A 22,879-nucleotide genomic window follows, 5' to 3' on the forward strand; every position below is an offset into this window, starting at 1 on the left:
AAGATTCCAGGAGCAGGAGATTCCAGGAGCAGGAGATTCCAGGAGTAGGAGATTCCAGGAGTAGAATATTTCAGGAGTAGGAGATTTCAGGAGTAGAATATTTCAGGAGTAGGAGATTCCAGGAGCAGGAGATTCCAGGAGCAGGAGATTCCAGGAGTAGGAGATTTCAGGAGTAGAATATTTCAGGAGTAGGAGATTCCAGGAGCAGGAGATTCCTGGAGCAGGAGATTCCAGGAGTAGGAGATTCCAGGAGTAGGAGATTCCAGGAGCAGGAGATTCCAGGAGTAGGAGATTTCAGGAGTAGAATATTTCAGGAGTAGGAGATTCCAGGAGTAGAAGATTCCTGGAGCAGGAGATTCCAGGAGCAGGAGATTCCAGGAGCAGGAGATTCCAGGAGTAGGAGATTTCAGGAGCAGAAGATTTCAGGAGCAGAAGATTCCAGTTGTAGGAGATTCCAGGTGTAGGAGATTCCAGGAGCAGGAGATTCCAGGAGTAGGAGATTCCAGGAGTAGGAGATTCCAGGAGTAGGAGATTCCAGGAGTAGGAGATTCCAGGAGCAGGAGATTCCTGGAGCAGGAGATTCCTGGAGCAGGAGATTCCAGGAGCAGGAGATTCCAGGAGCAGGAGATTCCAGGAGTAGGAGATTTCAGAGACACAGTAGAAGAATTCAGGAAGAAACAAGGAGACATCCGGGAGACGAGAAGAGATGAGAGACAAGAGACACAGGGTGCAGCTTACTCACAGTTGCGGCTTGTACCCAGAGTATGAGTGGTAATATAAGTCTCAATTATACACTGTAACTGCTGCTTGAATACTGTAGTGAATGAAGTCTTGCTTGTGCTGAATAAAGTTAAATCACTGTCCCCAATACCGGTCAACCTCGAATCATTTGGAACCAGGGTCCCTCTGAACATAACATAAGAACATAAGATATAGGAGCAGGAGGAGGTCATTTGGCCCCTCGAGCCTGCTCCACCATTCAATAAGATCGTGGCTGATTTGATCTTGGCCTCAACTCCACTTCCCTGCTCGCTCCCCGTAACCCTTGACTCCCTTCTCGTTCAAAAATCTGTCTATCTCCACCTTAAATAACCGGAATTTCCCTGACTGACCTGTTTGGACACCATTCACACCTTTGACTGCTGTGATTATCTCTCTGCCGAGGTGTGATAAATGGCAGTTGGAAAGGTTACCTGTAAACATCTGACATGGTTCTCTGACTATATAAGCTGTGTCTTTATGCATTTCTCCACTTCACCTGAAGAAGGAGCAGCGCTCCGAAAGCTTGTGATTTCAAATAAAGCTGTTGGACTATAACCTGGTGTCGTGTGACTTCTTACAATTGTCCACCTTAAATATATTCAATGACCCAGCCTCCACAGCTCTCTGGGGAAGAGAATTCCAAAGATTCACGACCCTCTGAGAGAAGAAATTCCTTCTCATCTCAGTATTAAATCGGGGACTCCTTATTCTGAAATTATGCCCCCTAGTTCTTGATTCCCCCACGAGGGGAAACATCCTTTCTGCATCTACCCTGTCAAGCCCCTTCAGAATCTTATATGTTTCTATAAGATCCCCTCCCATTCTTCTAAACTCCAATGAGTATCGGCCCAACCTGCTCAACCTTTCCTCATCAGACAACCCCTTCAACTCAGGAATCAACCTAGTGAACTTTCTCTGAACTGCCTCCAATGCAAGTATATCCTTCCTTAAATAAGGAGACCAAAGCTGTACGCAGTACTCCAGGTGTGGTCTCACCAATGCCCTGTACAGTTGTAACAGGACTTCCCTACTTATATACACCATTCCCTTTGCAATAAAGGCCAACACTCCATTTGCCTTTCTAATTACTTGCTGTATCTGCATGCTAACTTTTTGTGATTCATGTACAAGGACCCCAGATCCCTCTGTACCTCAGCATTTTGTAATCTTTCCCCATTTAAATAATAATGTGCTTTTTTACTTTTCCTGCCAAAGTGGATAACCTCGCATTTTCCCACATTATACTCCATCTGCCAGATTTTTGCGCACTCACTTAGCCTATCTATATTCCTTTGGAGATTCCTTGCGTCCTCCACACAATTTGCTTTCCCACCTATCTTTGTATCATCAGCAAATTTGGCTACATTACACTCGGTCCCGTCATCCAAGTCATTAATATAGATTGTAAATAGTTGAGGCCCCAGCACTGATCCCTGCGGCACCCCACTAGTTACAGTTTACCAACCTTAAAATGAACCATTTATCCCGACTGTCTGTTTTCTGTTAGTTAGCCAACCCTCTATCCATGTTAATATATAACCCCCAACCCTATGAGTTCTCATCTTATGTAATAACCTTTTATGTGGCACCTTATAGAATGTCTTCTGGAAATCCAAATACACGAGATCTACTTGTTCCCCTTTATCAATCCTGCTCGTTACATCCTCAAAAACTCCAGAAAATTTGTCAAACATGATTTCCCTTTCATAAAACCATGCTGACTCTGCTTGACTATATTATGATTTTTTAAATGTCCTGTTACCACTTCCTTAATGATGGACTCCAGCATTTTCCCAATGACAGATGTTAGGCTAATTGGTCGATAGTTGCCTGTTTTCTGTTTCCCTCCTTTCTTAAATAGAGGCGTTAAATTTGCGGTTTTCCAGTCCGCTGGGACCTCTCCAGAATCCAGGGAATTTTGGTAGATTACAAAAATTGCATCCACTATCTCTGCAGCCACCTCTTTTAAGACTCTAGGATGCAGGCTATTGGGTCCAGGGGACTTGTCCACCTTTAGTCCCATTAGTTTGCCTAGTACTTTCTCTATAGAGATAGTGATTGTTTTAAGTCCCCCGCCCACCCCAATAGCTCCTTGATTATCCATTATTGGGATGCTTGTAGTGTCTTCTTCCGTGAAGACCGATACAAAATCTTTGTTCAAAGTCTCTGCCATTTCCCTGTTTCCCATTATTAATTCCCCAGACTCATCCTCTAGGGGACCAACATTTACTTTAGCTCCTCTCTTCCTTTTATATACCTGTAGACGCTCTTACTGTCTGTTTTTATATTTCTTGCTAGCTTACTCTCATAAGCTATCTTCTCTCTTTATCATCTTTTTAGTCATCATTTGCTCATTTTTTTAAATTTCCCAATCCTCTGGCCTTCCACTATTCTTTGCAACATTGTATGTTTTTTTTTCAATTTGATACCATCCTTTACTTCCTTAGTTCACCATGGATGGTTCATCCTTCTCTTAGAGTCTTTCTTTCTCACTGGAATATATCTTTGCTGAGAGTTATGAAATATATCCTTAAATGTTTGCCACTGCTTTTCTACAGTCTTACCCTGTAATATATTTTCCCAGTCCACTTTAACCAAGTCTGCTTTCATACCTTTGTAATTACCTTTATTTAAGTTCAGGACACTAGTTTGAGACCTAGATTTCTCACCGTCAAATTGAATTTGAAATTCTATGATGCTATCATCACTCTTCCCAAGAGGATCCTTCACTACGAGATCATTAATTAATCCAGCCTCGTTACACATTACCAGATATAAAATAGTCTTCTCCCTGGTTAGTTCCACAACGTATTGTTCCAAGAAACCATCCCGTATACACTCGAAGAACTCTTCCTCAAGTCTACCTTTGTCAGTTTGCTTTGTCCAATCAATATGAAGATTAATATCTCCCATGATTATAGCCGTAACTTTCTTACAAGCCTCTATTATTTCTTGACTTATACTGTGTCCTACAGAGTGGCGACTGTTTCAGGGCCTGTAGACCACTGCCACCAGTGATTTCTTACCCTTACTATTTCTTATCTCCACCCAAACTGATTCTACATCTTGATCTTCTAATCAATATCATTTCTCATTACTGCACTGATCTTATCCCTTATTAACAGAGCTACACCACCTCCTTTTCCTTTCTGCCTATCCTTACGAAATGGCAAATACCCCTGAATATTCAGTTCCCAGCCTTGGACACCTTGCAACCACGTCTCTGTAATGGCCATCAGATCATACCCATTTATTTCTAGTTGTGCTGTCAACTCATTTATCTTGTTACGAATGCTGCGTGCGTTCAGATATAGAGCATTTAATTTTGTCTTTTTACCATTTTTCCCTACTCTGACCCCACTTTCTGATGCACTCTTGTGTATATGCTCTGTCCCTTCCTGTCACACTCTGATTATCATTACCCCTATCGCTACCCTGCACTTATGCCTTCTCATTCTTGACTTTTTTAATTTCCGCTCAGCGTATCCCACCACCCGCCTCCCCCCCCCCACCACACTATTTACTTTAAAGCCATATCTACAGCCCTAGTTATTCAATTCGCTAGGACACTGGCCCCAGCCTGGTTCGAATGAAGCCCGTCCCGACGGAACAGCTCCCACTTATCCCAGTACTGGTGCCAGTGCCCCAAGAATCGAAACCCATTTCTCCAACACCAATGTTCGAGCCACTCGTTCATCTCTCTGATCCTATTTACCCTATGCCAATTTGCACCTGGCTCAGGTAGTAATCCAGAGATTATTACCGTTGTGGTTCTGCTTTTCAATTTAGCCCCTAGCTGCTCATACTCCCTCAACAGAACCTCTTTCTTTGTCCTACCTATGTCATTGGTACCTACATGGACCACGACAATTGGATCTGTCCCCTCCTACTCCAAGTTCCTCTCCAGCCCTGAGAAGATGTCCTTTACTGTGGTAGCAGGCAGGCAACACAGCCTTCGGGACTCACGCTCTTGTCTGCAGAGAACAGTGTTTATCCCCCTAAATGTACTGTCCCCTACCACTAGCACATTTCTTTTTGCTCCCCCGACTTGAATGGCTCCCTGTACCATGGTGCTGTGGTCAGTTTGCTCATCCTCGCTGCAGTCCCTGCTCTCACCCACACAGAGAGTAATAACTCGTAACTATTTGACAAGAGCAAGGGCTGAGTCTCCTCCACCACTAATTCCCCATACCTGCCTCGCTCGTAGTCATACCCAACTGCCACTGACCACGGACCAAATTTGAATTAATTAATCTAAGGGGTGTGACTGCCTCCTGGAACACAGCGTCCAGGTAACTCGCCCCCTCCCTGATGTTTCTCAGTGTTTGAAGCTCGGACTCCAGCTCATCAACACGGAGCCGAAGTTCCTCGAGCAACCAAAATGGTGTCCACCAGCTCCCACATGGTGGAGCAGTAATACATCGCCTGCCCTGGCATCTCTGGAATCTTATAAATTGGCGAGCTTAGTCAGGAGGTTGATTGACAGCTGATTCTTTTATAAACTATTCGGTGCAGGCAAGATCCTAGGACTGGCGTGGTTAGCGCGACCTGGTCAGTTAAGGAAGGAAAACCTTCGAGGGGTTAGGACACTGCGACCCACCAGTATTAATAGCAACAAGTTAGTACAATTGACGGGCTAGACAGAAGTTGAGCATGTCACAGATAAAGAGTTGAGAAAATTATGTTTAACTGATTTAATATCGTTTCTGATGAGTCAAGAATCAGAGTCATATCAGAAGGTGATAGAGAGGGTCCAGAGTCAAGGGACTCTGGGAAAGGTGGAATTAGACAAAGGGGAGCACTGGTCAGGCTATGCAGCCCATTTCTGTGCGCAGCAGAGTGAAGTAAGAGAAGGAAAACATTTAGCCACACAGAGAATAAGAGAAGGGGAACATTTGGAAATGCAGAAAATAATAGAGGGAAAAAGAATGCCAGCAGCTAGAAACCAGGTATCTGGGAACTCAGCAAAGGAACAAAACAAACAGGGAATTGGGAAAACAGGAAAAGCTGCTGAGACGGGAGAAAAAAAGGCGAAAAAAAGAAACTTAAAGTTGTATGATCTGTCTGTACCAGTAATCTCACGGTCAATATATGATCTGTCTGTATCAGGAATCTCACGGTCATTGTATGATCTGTCTGTATCAGGAATCTCATGTTCACTGTATGATCTGTCTGTACCAGTAATCTCACGGTCACTGTATGATCTGTCTGTACCAGTAATCTCACGGTCACTGTATGATCTGTCTGTTCCAGTAATCTCATGGTCACATTATGATCTGTCTGTACCAGTAATCTCACGATCATTGTATGATCTGTCTGTTCCAGTAATCTCACGATCACTGTATGATTTGTCTGTACCAGTAATCACACGGTCACTGTATGATCTGTCTATACCAGTAATCCCAGTCACTGTATGATCTGTTTGTAACAGTAATCTAACAGTCCCTGTATAATTTGTCTGTACCAGTAATCTCACATTCACTGTATGATTTGTCTCTGCCAGTAATCCCAGTCACTCTATGATCTGTCTGTACCAGTAATCTCACAGTCACTGTATAATCTGTCTGTCCCAGTAATCTCACAGTCACTGTATGATCTGTCTGTCCCAGTAATCTCATCGTAACTGTATGATCTGTCTGTACCAGTAATCTCACAGTAACTGTATGATCTGTCTGTACCAGTAATCTCACAGTCACTGTATGATCTGTCTGTACCAGTAATCTCACAGTCACTCTATGATCTGTCTGTACCAGTAATCTCACAGTCACTGTATGATCTGTCTGTACCAGTAATCTCACAGTCACTGTATGATCTGTCTGTACCAGTAATCTCACAGTCACTGTATGATCTGTCTGTACCAGTAATCTCATGGGCATTGTATGATCTGTCTGTACCAGTAATCTCACAGTCACTGTATGATCTGTCTGTACCAGTAATCTCACAGTCACTCTATGATCTGTCTGTACCAGTAATCTCACAGTCACTCTATGATCTGTCTGTACCAGTAATCTCACAGTCACTGTATGATCTGTCTGTACCAGTAATCTCACAGTCACTGTATGATCTGTCTGTACCAGTAATCTCACAGTCACTGTATGATCTGTCTGTACCAGTAATCTCATGGGCATTGTATGATCTGTCTGTACCAGTAATCTCACAGTCACTGTATGATCTGTCTGTACCAGTAATCTCACAGTCACTCTATGATCTGTCTGTACCAGTAATCTCACAGTCACTGTATGATCTGTCTGTACCAGTAATCTCACAGTCACTGTATGATCTGTCTGTACCAGTAATCCCATGTACATTGTATGATAAGAACATAAGAAATAGGAGCAGGAGTCGGCCATTCGGACCTTCGAGCCGGCTCCACCATTCAATGAGATCATGGCTGATCTTTTGCCGCAACTCCATTCACCGGCTTTATCGCCATATCCCTTGATGCCCTTACTAGTCAGCAATCTATCGACTTCTGTTTTGAATATACCCAATGACTGAGCCTCCACAGCCCTCTGGGGTGGAGAATTCCAAAGATTCATGGGAAACATTCTCCCAGCATCCACCCTATCAAGCCCTGTAATAATTTTGTATGCTTCAATGAGATCCCCTCTCATTCTTCTGAATTCAAGAGAATTCAGGCCTAGTTTACTCAATCTCTTCTCATACGACAGTCCCGCCCTCCCAGGAATCAATCTCGTGAACCTTCGTTGCACTCCCTCTATGGCAAGCACATCCTTCCTTAGGTAAGGAGACCAACATTGTAATGTCAAGGTCACTATGATAATAAGAACTTAAGAACATAAGAAAATGCAAAATAGGAGCAGGAGTCGGCCATTTGGCCCTTCGAGCCTGCTCCGCAATTCAAGAAGATTATGGCTGATCTGCTGCCTCATCTCCACTTTCCTGCACTATCCCCACATCCCTAGATTCTCCTAATATTCAAAAATCTATCGACCTCTGCCTTCAATATACTCAACGACTTAGGTACCACAGTTCTCTGGGGTGGAGAATTCCAAAGATTCACCACCCTCTGAGTGAACAAATTTCTCCTCATCTCAGTCCGAAATGGCCCACTGCTTATTCTGAGACGGTGACACCTGGTTCTAGACTCGCCAGCCACGGGAAATATCCTCCCTGCATCTACCCTGTCAAGCCCTGCAAGAATTTTGTATGTTTCAATGAGATCACTTAGAACATAAGAACATAAGAAATAGGAGCAGGAGTAGACCAATCGGCCCCTCGAGCCTGCTCCGCCATTCAATAAGATCATGGCTGATCTGATCCTAACCGCCAATCTACTATCACAGAACCATCTCCTGAATCTAACAGAATTAGACACATGAAATAGGAGCAGGATCAGGCTACACGGCCCCTGGGTCCGCTCCGCTACCCACAGGGCCATGTCCGATCCGAACCTAGACTCATGTCCAAATACCTGCCCGCTCCTCGTAACCCTTAATTCCCTTTACTTCTAGAAAACTGTCTATTTCTGTTTTAAATTTATGTAATGATGTAGCTTCTACAGCTTTTTGGGGCAGCATATTCCATGGACCTACCACCCTCTGAGTGAAGTAGTTCCTCCTCATCTCAGTTTTGAAAGAGCAGCCCCTTATTCTAAGACTATGCCCCCTAGTTCTAGTTTCACCCATCATTGGGAACATCCTCCCCGCATCCACCCGATCCAACCCCTTCTCAATCTTATATGTTTCAATAAGATCACCTCTCATTCTTCTGAACTCCAATGAGTAGAGTCCCAATCTACTCAACCTCTCCTCATATGTCCATCCCCTCATCCCCGGGATTAACCGAGTGAACCTTCTTTGTACTGACTCAAGAGCAAGTATGTCTTTTCTTAAGTATGGACACCAAAACTGTATGCAGTATTCCAGGTGCGGTCTCACCAATACCTTGTACAACTGAAGCAATACCCCCCTATTTTTATATTCTATCCCCCTAGCAATGAAAGCCAACATTCCATTGGCCTTCTTAATCACTTGCTGCACCTGCATACTAACCTTTTGAGTTTCGTGCACCAGGACCCCCAGATCCCTTTGTACTTCAGTACTTTCCAGTTTCTTGCCATTAAGATAATAACTTGCTCTATGATTTTTCCTGCCAAAGTGCATAACCTCACACTTTCCAGTGTTGTATTCCATCTGCCAAATCTCTGCCCACTTACTTAGCCTGTCTATGTCCCCTTGCAGGTTTTTTATGTCCTCCTCACTCACTACTTTCCCTCCCATCTTAGTATCATCTGCAAACTTTGATATGTTACACTCGGTCCCCTCCTCCAAATCGTTAATATAGATTGTAAAGAGTTGGGGAACCCAGCACTGACCCCTGCGGAACACCACTAGTTACTGATTGCCAGTCTGAGAATGAACCATTTATCCCAACTCTCTGCCTTCTGTTAGATAGTGTGGTGATTATTTCCTATGTTTAATAAGAAGTATTGTGATTGGTGAATGTGGTGGTTGTTTTCTGTGTTAGTAAGAAGTATTGTAATTGGTTGTTGTTTCTACCTTGAGATATATGCTGTAAACTCATTGGTAGTTCATGTCAGGTGATCTGTGGTGGCCATCTTAAATTCAGTTCTCTCCAGTCATGTTGGAGACTGGGTGTGGAAAGATGTGCTACTGGATTTTTTAAAGTTAATAAAGCCTAGACTAGAAAGGCAAATCTATTCTTTATTTCAATTTATTAACTTTTTATCAGAATGGAGCGATATCTTCAACCGGAACAATTCAATGCTGACCCTAATTCTGCAGGAGTGGATGATAAATGGAAACATTGGTATTGTACATTTACAAACTTTTTGGGTGTGTTGGAACAAGAGTCTCTGAATAAGCTGATCAACTACATTGCTCCAGATGTGTATAAGTATATTTTGGACTGTAAAACTTACGATTTGGCTATTTCTACATTGGAGAAGATTTTTGTTAAACCAAAGAAAGGTATTTGCACGCTACCTTCTATCTGCCCGTAGGCAGCAGGTGGGAGAATCTTTGGATACTTATTTACAAGCACTTCGGCACCTAAGTGCTAACTGTAATTATAAAGCCGTGACGGCCGAAGAATATAAGGAAGAATCGGTACGGGTTGCTTTTATTAATGGACTACTGTCTAGATCAATTCGTCAGCGGTTGTTAGAAAATAAGACTTTGGATCTTAAGAGTGCTTTTGAGCAAGCTTTTACATTGGATATGGCTCAGAGAAGTTCGGATTCTTATGCTCTTAATCGGCCTGCGACTGTGGTTTTGGCAGTTACGGACGAAAAGGAATTATGTGGACTTAATAGGAGTGGTTTACTAGATTTTGAAACCGCTTCTACTTCGGTGGCTGTTGCCTCTAGGATTCAGAAGTGTTATTTTTGTGGGAACGTCCGGCATCCTCGTTTGAAGTGTCCTGCCCGGGAGGCTGTGTGTAGTAAATGCAGCAAGAGAGGTCATTATGCACGTGTTTGTAAATCATTAGGTTCAATTACCTCCTCCTCTGCGACTATTCAACCTGTAGAGAGGGCGTTTATTGCATCAATTTCTGCTGCATTTGCCCATGGCCTAAACAAAGCTATAGTTACGGCCCAAGTTAATGGGTTAGAAGTGAAGGCTCTCATAGATACGGGCAGTACCGAGAGTTTTATAAGTCTTCAGTTTGCGAAGGAAGAGTGTTTGAAAATCTTGCCTGTTATCAGGTGTGTATGGCTCAGACGACCCTTACTTCACAAGTAGCTGGTTGTTGCCTTGTGAAATTGATTCTTCTAGGTAATCCGTATACTGATATACGCCTATCTGTTTTGCCTAATCTTTGTGCGGATATTTTGATTGGTCATGATGTGCTTCAATTACACGAGTCTCTCAGTCTTTCGTTTGGAGGGACTAAGCCACCCTTATCCATTTGTGGATTAACTTCTTTATCCATTTCTCCATTATCACTTTTTTCTAATTTGATGCCGGATTGTAAGCCAATTGCTACCAAGTCAAGAAGATATAGCAGTCAGGCTAGAGAATTTATTAATTCTGAAGTCCAATGTCTTTTTATTGGAAGGAATCATTGAACCCAGTTGTTCGCCTTGGCGGGCTCAGGTAGTTGTCACTACTAACGAGAGGCATAAGAAACGAATGGTGATAGACTACTCTCAAACTATTAATAGGTATACTCAATTAGATGCGTACCCTTTGCCTAAGATTGATGAGCTTATCAACAAAGTAGCTCAGTATAAGTTTTTTAGCACTATTGATTTAAAGAGTGCTTATCATCAGATTCCTATTGTTAAGAGGGATCAACCATATACAGCCTTTGAGGCTGGTGGAAAGCTGTATCAGTTTTGCCAAATACCATTTGGTGTTACTAATGGTGTTGCTTGTTTTCAACGGGCAATGGATGCTTTTATAAGTGATAAAACTCTCTCTCTGACACCTTTTCATATTTAGATGATATCACGGTGTGAGGTAAATCAAGGGTGGAGCATGATTCTAATTTAGAAAGATTCCTCCAAGCTGCGGAAAAAGTTGGTTTAACTTTTAATAAAGAGAAGTGTACCTTTTCGACCACGGAGGTAAATCTATTGGGGCATATTATCTCGGGAAATAAGATTAAACCAGATCCAGAACGTCTGCGACCATTGATCGATTTACCTTGTCCTACTAATTCTAAGGCTTTGCAACGAGTTGTTGGACTGTTTTCTTACTATTCTAATTGGATTGCAAACTTTTCGCAGAAGATCTGGCCCCTTATTCGGGTTACGACATATCCTCTATCATGGGAGGCCAGGACATGTTTTGATAATTTTAAAAAGGATATCCTAGGAGCAGTTGTGCATTCTATTGATGAGCAGGTTCCCTTTGCGATTGAGACGGATGCTTCTGATTTTGCAATTGGGGCTACTCTGAACCAAAATGGAAGACCTGTGGCCTTTTTCTCACGTACTTTGAACAATAGTGAAAAAAGACATTCTTCAATAAAGAGGCATATGCAATAGTAGAAGCACTGCGTAAATGCAGACATTATTTATCGGGGCGACATTTCACGTTGGTAACCGATCAAAAATCTGTGTCCTTTATGTTTGATGTTAAACATTTTGGAAAGATCAAAAATGATAAAATAATGAGGTGGAGGATTGAGTTGGCATGTTACCATTTTGATATAGTTTATCGTCCGGGGAAGGATAATGTTGCTGCTGATGCACTGTCGAGGGCTTATTGTTCTGTGATTCACGGAGATACGCTTATTAATCTTCACAATGCCTTATGTCATCCTGGGGTTACGAGGATGATACACTTCGTACGCAGTAAGAATTTGCCCTTTTCAGTTGAAGACGTCAAGCGGATGACTTCATCATGTTCTATCTGTGCTCGGTGTAAACCGAATTTCTTTAAGCCTCAACGAGCTCATCTTATAAAGGCTACTTCTCCTTTTGAACGTCTGAGCGTTGATTTTAAGGGGCCTCTTCCTTCAACGACTCAAAATCGATACATATTTACTGTTGTGGATGAGTTTTCAAGGTTTCCTTTTGCTTTTCCTTCCGCAGATGTATCAGCTGCTACAGTTATCAAATGTCTGACTCAACTTTTTGTCATCTTTGGGATGCCTGCGTATATCCATTCGGATCAGGGAAGTTCTTTTATGTCTTCCCAGTTGAAGGAATACCTTCAGAGTCGGGGAATTTCTACTAGTAGAACTACCCCGTATAACCCCCAGGGTAATGGACAGTGCGAACGATACAATGGGGTGATCTGGAAGGCAGTTATGTTGGCTTTGACATCCCGGAACCTTAAGAATACACAGTGGGAAATGGTACTGCCTGATGCCCTGCATTCCATTAGATCATTGCTTTCAACGGCTACTAATGTGACCCCCCATGAAAGGCTCTTTAATTACCCGCGGAGATCTACTACGGGATATTCGGTACCTTCATGGCTTACTATGCAGGGACCTGTGCTGCTTCGACGCCATGTTAGATTGTCAAAATATGATCCTTTAGTGGAGGAGGTGGAGCTGTTGGAGGCAAATTCCCAATATGCTCATATTCGATTCCAAGATGGGAAAGAAAGTACTGTTTCAATTAAAGACTTGGCTCCTTGTGGTGGCCAGCCCCCTTCCGAGGATACTAATAATAGTCATGATTCAAATAATGTGGATGTTGTTATAGATACTACGAATATTTCCAATCCTATTGCAGATAATTATACTTCTCTTAGTCAGCCTTCGATGGATGTTCGTGACCGTTCCAGTTTACTTCCTGATGGGATTTCTAATCCGGAAACCGTTGATAATCGGGATATGGATAGCCTTCCTGCAGAAGATACTTTGGTGTCTCCGGGTGTGGGAGAGGAAGGAATTTCACCAAGGTTAAGAAGGTCGACACGAACAAGATATCCGGTCGACCGATTGAAAATGGACTTTTAAATTGATAGTAATGTTTTAAAATTGTTGAAATATTATTTGTATTTTAGTTGTAAATAAATTAATTATAAATTGTAAAGGTTATTTAGGTTGGAGCATGTTTTAAAAGGAGGGGTGAATGTGGTGATTATTTCCTATGTTTAATAAGAAGTATTGTGATTGGTGAATGTGGTGGTTGTTTTCTGTGTTAGTAAGAAGTATTGTAATTGGTTGTTGTTTCTACCTTGAGATATATGCTGTAAACTCATTGGTAGTTCATGTCAGGTGATCTGTGGTGGCCATCTTAAATTCAGTTCTCTCCAGTCATGTTGGAGACTGGGTGTGGAAAGATGCGCTACTGGATTTTTTAAAGTTAATAAAGCCTAGATTAGAAAGGCAAATCTATTCTTCTTTATTTCAGATAGCCAATCCTCTATCCATGCCAGAATATTACCCCCAATCCTGTGATTTTTTTTATCTTAAGCAATAATCTTTTGTGTGGCACCTTGTCAAATGCCTTTTGGAAGTCTAAATACACTACGTCCACTGGTTCCCCTTTATCCACCCTATCTGTTACTTCCTCAAAGAACTCCAGCAAATTTGTCAAACATGACTTCCCCTTCATAAAACCATGCTGACTTTGTCCTATTAAATTATGATTATCCAAATGTCCTGTTACTGTCTCCTTAATAATGGACTCCAAAATTTTACCGACCACAGATGTTAGGCTAACCGGTCTATAGTTTCCAGCCTTCTGTCTGCTGCCCTTTTTAAATAAGGGTGTTACATTAGCAGTTTTCCAGTCTGCTGGGACCTTTGCTGAGTCCAGGGAGTTTTGTAAAATTATTACCAATGCATCCACAATCCCTACCGTCACTCCCCTCAAGACCCAAGGATGTAAGCCATCAGGTCCAGGTGATTTATCCACTTTGAGTCCCATTATTTTACCGAGTACCACTTCCTTAGTGATTTTGATCATGTTTAGCTCCTCCCCCTAGAGCCCCCTGTTTGTCCAGTGTTGGGATATTCTTAGTGTCCTCTACTGTAAAGACTGATACAAAATATTCAGTGTTTTTGCCATCTCCATATTTCCCACCATTAATTTCCCGGTCTCATCCTCTAAGGGACCAACATTTACTTTAGCCACCCTTTTTTCTTTTTATATAACTATAAAAACTCTTACTATCTGTTTTTATATTTTTTGCTAATTTACTTTCATAATCTATCTTCCCTTTCTTAATCAATCTTTTTGTTATTTTTTGCTGTCTTTTAAAGTTTTCCCAAGCCTCTATCCTCCCACTAGATTTGGCTACCTTATATGCCCGTGTTTTTAGTCGAATACTATCCTTAATTTCTTTACTTAGCCACGGATGGCTGTCTTTTTTCTTTTACACCCTTTTCTTCTCAGTGGAATATATATTTTTTGGAAGTTGTAAAATAACTCCTTAAATGTACACCACTGATCATGTATCGTCTTACCCTTTAATCTATTTTCCCAATCCACTCTACTCAATTCCGCTCTCATTCCTTCATAGTCTCCTTTATTCAAGCTTAGCACGCTTGTTTGAGATCCAACCTTCTCACCCTCTAATTGAATATGGAATTCAACCATGTTATGGTCACTCATTCCAAGGGGATCCTTTACTAGGACATTTATAATTAATCCTGTCTCATTACACAGGACCAGATCTAAGGTTGCTTGCCCCCTGGTCGGTTCAGTTACATACTGCTCAAGAAACCCATCCCTAATACACTCCATGAGCTCATCCTCAAGGCAGCCCTGCCCAATTTGATTTGTCCAATTAATATGATAGTTAAAATCCCCCATAATTATAGATGTTCCCTTATTACAAGCCTCAACTATTTCCTGATTGATACTCCGTCCAACAGAGTTGCAACTGTTCGGAGTCCTATCGACTACGCCCACTAGTGTTTTTTTCCCCTTATTATTCCTTACCTCCACCCAAACTGTTTCATTTATCCTGATCTTTTGACCCAATATCATTTCTCTGTATTAGTGATTCCTTCCTTTATTAACATAGCCACCCCACCTCCCCTTCCTTCCTGCCTGTCCCTCCTGATCGTTAAATAACCTGGTATGTTTAATTCCCAGGCATTGTCACCCTGCAGCCATGTTTCTGTAATGGCCACAAGATCATACCCATATGTAGTTATTTGTGCCATTAACTCGTCTATTTTGTTACGAATGCTACGTGCATTCAGATAGAGAACTTTCAAATATGTTTTGTGACACTTAGTTCCTGCTTTTGCCCTTTTTATTACTTTACCTTTTACTCCATACCTTCTGCCCCTTCCTGACACGCTCTGGTTTTTAATTTCCCCACCGCTACCTAAGTCTCTGACCTTCTCTGTTGTCATTTTTATTATTTTCTCAAGGAACCTCCCCCCCCCCCCCCCCCCGCACTAGTTAGTTTAAAGCCCTCTCTACAGCCCTAGTTATATGATCCGCCAGGACTCTAGTCCCAGCACTGGCCAAGTGAAGCCTGTCCCAACGGAACAGCTCCCTCCTGCCCCAGTACTGGTGCCAGTGTCCCAAGAAGCAAAACCCATTTCTCCCACACCAGTCTTTGAGCCACGCATTTAACTCTCTAATTTTATTCTTCTAAACTCTAGAGAATATAGGCCCAGTCTACTCAACCTCTCCTCATAAGACAATCCCCCCCATCCCAGGAACCATTCTGGTGAACCTTCGTTGCACTCGCTCTATGACATGTAAAACCTTCCTTCGGTAAGGAGACCAGAACTGTTCACAATACTCCAGGTGTGGTCTTACTAGAGCCCTATATAATTGCAGTAAGACATCTTTACTCTTATACTCCAATACACTTGTAATAAAGGCCAACATACCATTTGCTTTCCTAATTGCTTGCTGTACTTGCATGTTAACTTTCAGTGATTTGTGTACAAGGACACCCAGGTCCCAATGAACACCAACATTTCACAATCCCTCACCATTTATAAAATACTCTACTTTGCTATTTTCCTACCAAAGTGGATAACTTCACATTTGTCCACATTATATTTCATTTGCCATGTTCTTGCCCACTCACTTAGCCTGTCTATATCCACTTGAAGCCTCCTTGCATTCTCCTCACAAATTACATTCCTACCCAGATTTCAATCATCAGCAAACATAGATATATTACATTTGGTCCCCTCATCCAAATCATTAATATCAATTGTGAATAGCTGAAGCCCCAGCACTGATCATTGCGGTACCTGACTAGTTACAGATTGCTAACCCGAAAATGACCCGTTTATTCCTACGCTCTGTTAACCAATCCTCAATCCATGCTACTATATTAGCCCCAATCCCATGAGCCCTAATTTTGGTTAACAACCTCGTGTGGCACCTGATAGAATGCCTTCTGAAAATCCAAATACACCACATCCACCGGTTCCCCCTTATCGATTCTGCTAGTTACAACATCAAAAAACTCGAACCGATTTGTCAAACACGATTTCCCTTTAATAAATCCGTGTAGACTCTGCCCAATCCTATTATTATTTTCTAGGTGCCCTGTAATCACCACGTTAATAATAGATTCCAGCAATTTCCCTACTAATGACGTCAGGCTAACTGGTCTGTAATTCCCCGTTTTCTCACTCCCAGCTCCCTTAAATGGTGGGGTACATTTGCTACTTTCCAATCGCGGGAACCATTCCAGAATCTGATTTGTCTGCATCAGGAAGCTTACGGTCACTAAGATCTGTCTGTACCAATAATCTCACGGTCACTGTATGATCTGTCTGTCCCAGTAATCTCACAGACACTGTGATCTTACTGTACTAGTAAACTCATGGTCACTGCATGATCTGTCAATACCGGTACTCTCATGGTCACTGTATGATCTGTCTGTACCAGTAATCTCATGGTCACTGTATGATCTGTCTGTACCAGTAATCTCATGGTCCCTATGATCTGTCTATACCAGTACTCTCGGTAAATGTATGACCTGGCTGTACCAGTAATCTCACGGTCACTGTGTGATCTGTCTGTACTAGTAATCCCAGTCACTGTATGATCTGTCTGTACCAGTAATCTCACGGTCACTGTATGATCTGTCTGTACCAGTAATCTCAGTGTCACTGTGTGATCTGTCTGTACCAGTAATCTTTTGGGCGCACGCCAGCTGGCGGGCCCAAAGTGAATTTCTAGCCCATTTACTCTTATACTCCAATACTCTTGTAATAAAGGCCAACATACCATTTGCTTTCCTAATTGCTTGCTGTACTTGCATGTTAACTTTCTGTGATTCGTGTACGAGGACACCCAGGTCCCAATGAGCACCAACATTTCACAATCCCTCACCATTTATAAAATAAGCTGCTTTGCTATTTTCCTACCAAAGCGAATAACTTCACATTTGTCCACATTATATTTCATTTGCCATGTTTTTGCCCACTCACTTAGCCTGTCTATATCCCCTTGAAGCCTCCTTGCATCCTCCTCACAACTTACATTCCCACCCAGCTTTGTATCATCAGCAAACTTGGATATGTTACATTTGGTCCTCTCATCCAAATCATTGATGTAGATTGTGAATAGCTGAGGCTCAAGCACTGATCCTTGCGGTACCTGACTAGTTACAGATTGCCAACACGAAAATGAACCATTTATTTCTACTCTCTGATTTCTGTCCAGTAAACCAATCCTCAATCCATGCTACTATATTAGCCCCAATCCCTCGAGCCCTTTAGGCCATTAATTGGTCCAGGCAGCGGGCGGTCGAGGGGGTCGTCCGGCCGGATTGCCTCCCTCTCTTCCGTGGCCATGTTCGCGCCCGGGTGGCCCTGGAGCTGGAGCACGCGGTGTCCGCCGGCGCGCTAGATCACTTTCGTGACCGGTGGGCGCCGCGGGGACTGGAGTGCATAATTGGGCTGGAGAACCAAATTTTAATTTGATTATTAAGGTTTATTTGAAGTTTTATTGGTTTATTACAGTTTTATTGGTTTATTTACAGTTTTAATGGTTTATTTACAGTTTTTATCTATCTAAATTTATGGTTTTACCAAAAGTGGATCCCTCGAGCCCTAATTTTGGTTAAGGCACCTTATCGAATGCCTTTTTAATTCCAAATACACCACATCCGCCGGTTCCCCCTTATCTATTCTGCTAGTTACATCATCAAAAAACACTAACAGATTTGGCAAACACGATTTCCCTTCAATAAATCAGTGTTGACTCGGCCCAATCCTATTATTATGTTCTAAGTGCCCTGTTACCACATCGTTTATAATAGATTCCAGCATTTTTCCTCATACTGACGTCAGGCTAAATCTTCTGTAATTCCCAGGTTTCTCTCTCCCAACTATCTTTAATAGTGGGGATACATTTGCAACTTTCCAATCGCGGGCACCATTCTAGAATCTGTGATCTGTCTGTATCAGTAATCTCACTGTCACTGTATGATCTGTCTGTATCAGTAATCTCATGGTCACTGTATGATCTGTCTGTACCAGTAATCTCATGGTCACTGTATGATCTGTCTGTATCAGTAATCTCACGGTCACTGTATAATCTGTCTGTACCAGAAATTTCACGGTCACTATGATCTGTTTACCACTAATCTCAGTCACTGTATGTATTGGGTGGTTTAATATGATTGAAAAGTATTAAACTGTTCACTCATTATTTCCTAGTTTTCAAGCTCGTTTAAAGGGGTCTTAATACAGATTATTCTGTAAACAGCCAATGTATATTTAGCGTATTAGGGGACAAACACATAACTGGATGAAGAACACATCCCGCAGATGGAGTGAGGAAACGAGCTACAACAGGGGACAAGGTAAGGAAGGGCAGTGAATAAATAATTCAAGGGAAAAAGTAGAGGAAAAAAAGAGGATGAAGCAGCTGTGGTCCACAACTCGATCAGTCTGAACAGCAGCCTGGACAGGAACTCAAACAAAACTGGTACAATCGGGCAGGCCCCAGATTCAGAGACACCCACAAGTGGAAAAGACACCCTGGAGACAGCAAACCGACATCACCCTGAATACAGTCCATCAATCAAATTATATCCACAAATCTCAACAGACTCCAGCACATAATCAGACAAAACAAAACTGACTGACATAAAAGAACAGGTGGATGCTCCATTTCTACAGGAGATCCTCCTCACCACCCTCAGAACACACCAAGTTTGTGAGTGAGTGGGTGGGACCAATGCTGGCCGCCTTCTACTGACCCAAGAGCAGAGGATAGTCACACTAATCAACAGGAACCTTCCCATTACTCTGAGACACGCATTCCTGGAGAAGGAGGCCGCTCCATCCTAAAGAATCTCGAATAACAGGAGAACCCAAAGTGAAGCTTCAGTTCTGTGTCCTGAATGAGGTGTCCCCACATTCCCCACATCAGCAATCCTCACACTCGCCCCACGTATGGACAGCACAGTAACCATGAGTGGAGACCTAAACTGTGCTCTTCACTCCCAACGGGACAACCTTCCAGTGGACACAGGGCACTAGGACAAGCAGCCGGAGCAATCTGGGAAAAATAGTGACCTGGTCCCATGCCAACTAATAGGTCCCCTACCGAGAAAATTAAATCCCTCCTCAATGCGGACAAGAAAATATTGGCCAATAATATCTTAACCTCCAGATATCTCCGGCCTGGTCCATGCAAACAAATAGGGTTCATACGGGGCTGCATGTGGAGGCAAAACACCAGTGGTTATTCAATGTGATGCACCATTGTCATACCTCTACCCTAAAGCTATCCCTGGATGTATAAGCCATAACTGTCTAGGGCGAGTGTAATGATTCAAGGCAATTGAGAGAATAAGCCTCGGTGACACTTTCAGGAAGTGGATTGCAATCCAGTGCTTGCTCCCCAGGTCCACAGTGAGCACCAGCTAACTCTATATCCCTCACCACTCCTCCCTCAACAGGCAGAGAAAGCCTCGCTCCCAGGCTTCCTGTCCTGACCTTGGTCACTTGTGTATGTACCTTTGAGAGAGAACTGATTTTATACTGTAGTACCGGCAGTGACCACACCTGGTATATAAAGCCATAGCAGGCTTCTGTACGTTCAGTTTAAGCTTACCCTTTGTTCAGTAAATACCTGTTATTATTATTCTCCTGCAGTCCATGTATTATTGATACGCGGACACTACACTGGCGACGAGCAGGTTCGAATTCACCTGCAGTACTGCATCACCTCACGAGGATCTTTCCCTGAAAAGAAGCTTCTTGGAGGTCGAAGTCAGAGCAACAGGCGTCGACCGCGGGCAACCGCCCAGTGATCCATCGGAGTTCGGAGAATTGCAGGGGAGGTTGTGGAGAGCTGGACTTGGCTCCCCAGTCAAGGTGTTCCAGCAAATCGTGCTGGTAGCAGGTAGTGTGCTGACCCTTCCGGACTGCGGCGGGCTCGAGCTCGATCGAGCGGCTCTGCAAAGGGGCTGTGCAGCATCGTCGGGAGGAAAAGAGAGAGAGAGGGTGGAGCGCGGTCGGTGCTCAAGAACCGGGCAGCGTAGAGAAAATAAAACGAGGGGAAGGAAAAGTGAGACGCGCCGAAGCCGCGGGTCGCCGCCATTACCCTGTAGAATGCTAGGAGCAGCGTGGCAGCAAGGGGATATGACCAAGAGATGCACAGGATGCCAGAAGGTCCAAAATGCTCCACCACAGGCCCCGCTACACCCATGGGAGTGGCCCTCATCTCCATGGCAACAGGTACACATTGATTTTGCTGGTCCATTTATGGACTCAATGTTTTTAATCGCCGTGGATGCCCATTCGAAATGGCCAGAGGTCATCAAAATGTCCTCCACCACCACGGAGAAAACTATTGCAGTCCTACGGACCATCTTCGCCAGGAATGGCTTGCCAGAACAGATTTGCTCTGACAATGGACCACAGTTTGTGTCTGAGGAATAATGGGATGAAACATTACACATCTGCCCCATATCATCCAGCCACAAATGGATTGGCTGAGAGGTTTGTTCAGACCTTTAAAAAGGCAATAAAGGCGATTGTATAATGACGACATACCACTACAACACAAGGTGGATAATTTCTTGACACATGCAGTCACCAACCAAGCTCCAGCCATAATGTTCTTCAACCGAAGGCTAAGATGTCGCCTGGATTTGCTCAAACCAAACATAAGACGAGATGTTGAGGATAAGCAATTCCAGCACATCAATGAGAAGCCAACCAGGAGCTTCAAGATAGGGCAACCAGTCTTGGCCCGCGACTACCGAACAGAAAAATGGCAGCCAGGAACGATATGCACACAGCAGGGACCACTAATGTGCACAGTGGACGTTGGAGAGAGCATCGTAAGACGCCATGCTGACCAGATTCTAGAGTCACAGGAACAAGCCAAACCCATACCACGAGCATGTGCACCTGGTAATGAACCCGACGTACAGATTGCGTCTACCTCAGAATCAGTGGTATTGGAAGCTGACTAACCAACCAATGACAATGAGCCAGAATCGACTCCGCCGCAAGAACAGGATACTCGAGAAAGGTGCTATCCAGACAGGATCAGGAAGCCTCCTCAAAGACTGAACTTATAAATGATTATTTCAGTTGATGTATATAGTACAGAGAAAATTGTAATTGTAATTAGTTATTATTTAATTGTTAAATGAATGTTATGTACTGTTTATCTAAAAGGGGAGGAATTGTTGTGTATGTACCTTTAAGAGAGAACTGATTTTATACTGCAGTACCGGCAGTGACCACACCTGTATATAAAGCCATAGCAGGCTTCTGTACGTTCAGTTTAAGCTTACCCTCTGTTCAGTAAATACCTGTTATTATTGTTCTCCTGCAGTCCGTGTATTATTGATACGCGGACACTACAGTCACGGACATGAGTTTGACACACAAGATGGAGATGGATCAGGAGATGAGTATTGTAGAGGAGGAAAGGTTCAGCTGGGAAGGGCGGTGTTTCCTGTTGCTGAAATGTGCAAAGTATCGATGGGTTCTGGAGGCTGTGGTTCATCTGAGGGTCCCTGTGTTGGTCATGTTCGGGGAGCTGACATTTTCAGCTGACCAGTTGAAGGCGATGCTTTTTAGAAGATGGATTTGATGCGTGAATAACACTAACTCTATCCAGGCCCACTTTTAACGGCGTTCATTTGCAACTACTTAGTACTAAAAGATACTTTCTATGATATTTTTATGTATAACGAATCAAATTATAAAATATATAAATCAGGCCAAAGGAACTGATATGAGTTTTACCGGTGTTAGTGGAAACCAGCATTTCACTCCACACTGTGTATAGTAAAGGGCCGTTGAATTTTTCGATAGACAGGGTGGCATCTGCTAATGTCAGTATATTATCGTCCTCACTAATCCTGCAAATATCAAACAATTGGTTATAAATTGACCATAAACACTTTCCTGAGCTATTTTACCAAACTGTGCAGAGTGTCAGTAAAGAGCATAGCCTACCTCCTCTTCTGACGAGTTTCTTCCTGAAATAAATAAAACACAACCTGAGTTGACAGAGACTGAGCGTCTATATCCGGACAGCAGAAATTACACCCAGATTGTTCCAAGCTGCTGATAATTCCCAATTCTCACTGCTGCCCACACACAGGTAGAAAGAGGATATTACAAAAAGGATATCGAAGCACAGGAGAACGTATAAAAGAGATTTACAAGAATGATACCAGAACTGCGAGGGTACAACTAACAGGAAAGAGTGAACAGGAAAGATTGTTCTCCAGAAAAGGGAAGACTGAGAGGAGAC

At 43.0% G+C, this 22,879-nt stretch overlaps 1 protein-coding gene across 1 annotated transcript in view; it reads right to left on the reverse strand.

The window, feature by feature from the left end:
* LOC147096310 (zinc-binding protein A33-like) overlaps nucleotides 1-22,879 on the reverse strand; it is a 37,558-nt gene that overhangs the window by 12,632 nt on the left and 2,047 nt on the right. The window contains exons 4-5 of the mRNA XM_085973875.1: nucleotides 22,579-22,601; nucleotides 22,366-22,481 (exon numbers count right to left, since the gene is read on the reverse strand). Of these exons, the coding sequence (XP_085830001.1) occupies nucleotides 22,366-22,481; nucleotides 22,579-22,601 (139 nt within the window). The remainder of the gene's footprint in view (nucleotides 1-22,365; nucleotides 22,482-22,578; nucleotides 22,602-22,879) is intronic.

The sequence above is a fragment of the Somniosus microcephalus genome, unplaced genomic scaffold (assembly GCF_052327205.1).
Source record: "Somniosus microcephalus isolate GS21.2 unplaced genomic scaffold, FLI_Smic_1.0 unresolved_chr1, whole genome shotgun sequence".
Taxonomy (NCBI): domain Eukaryota; kingdom Metazoa; phylum Chordata; class Chondrichthyes; order Squaliformes; family Somniosidae; genus Somniosus; species Somniosus microcephalus.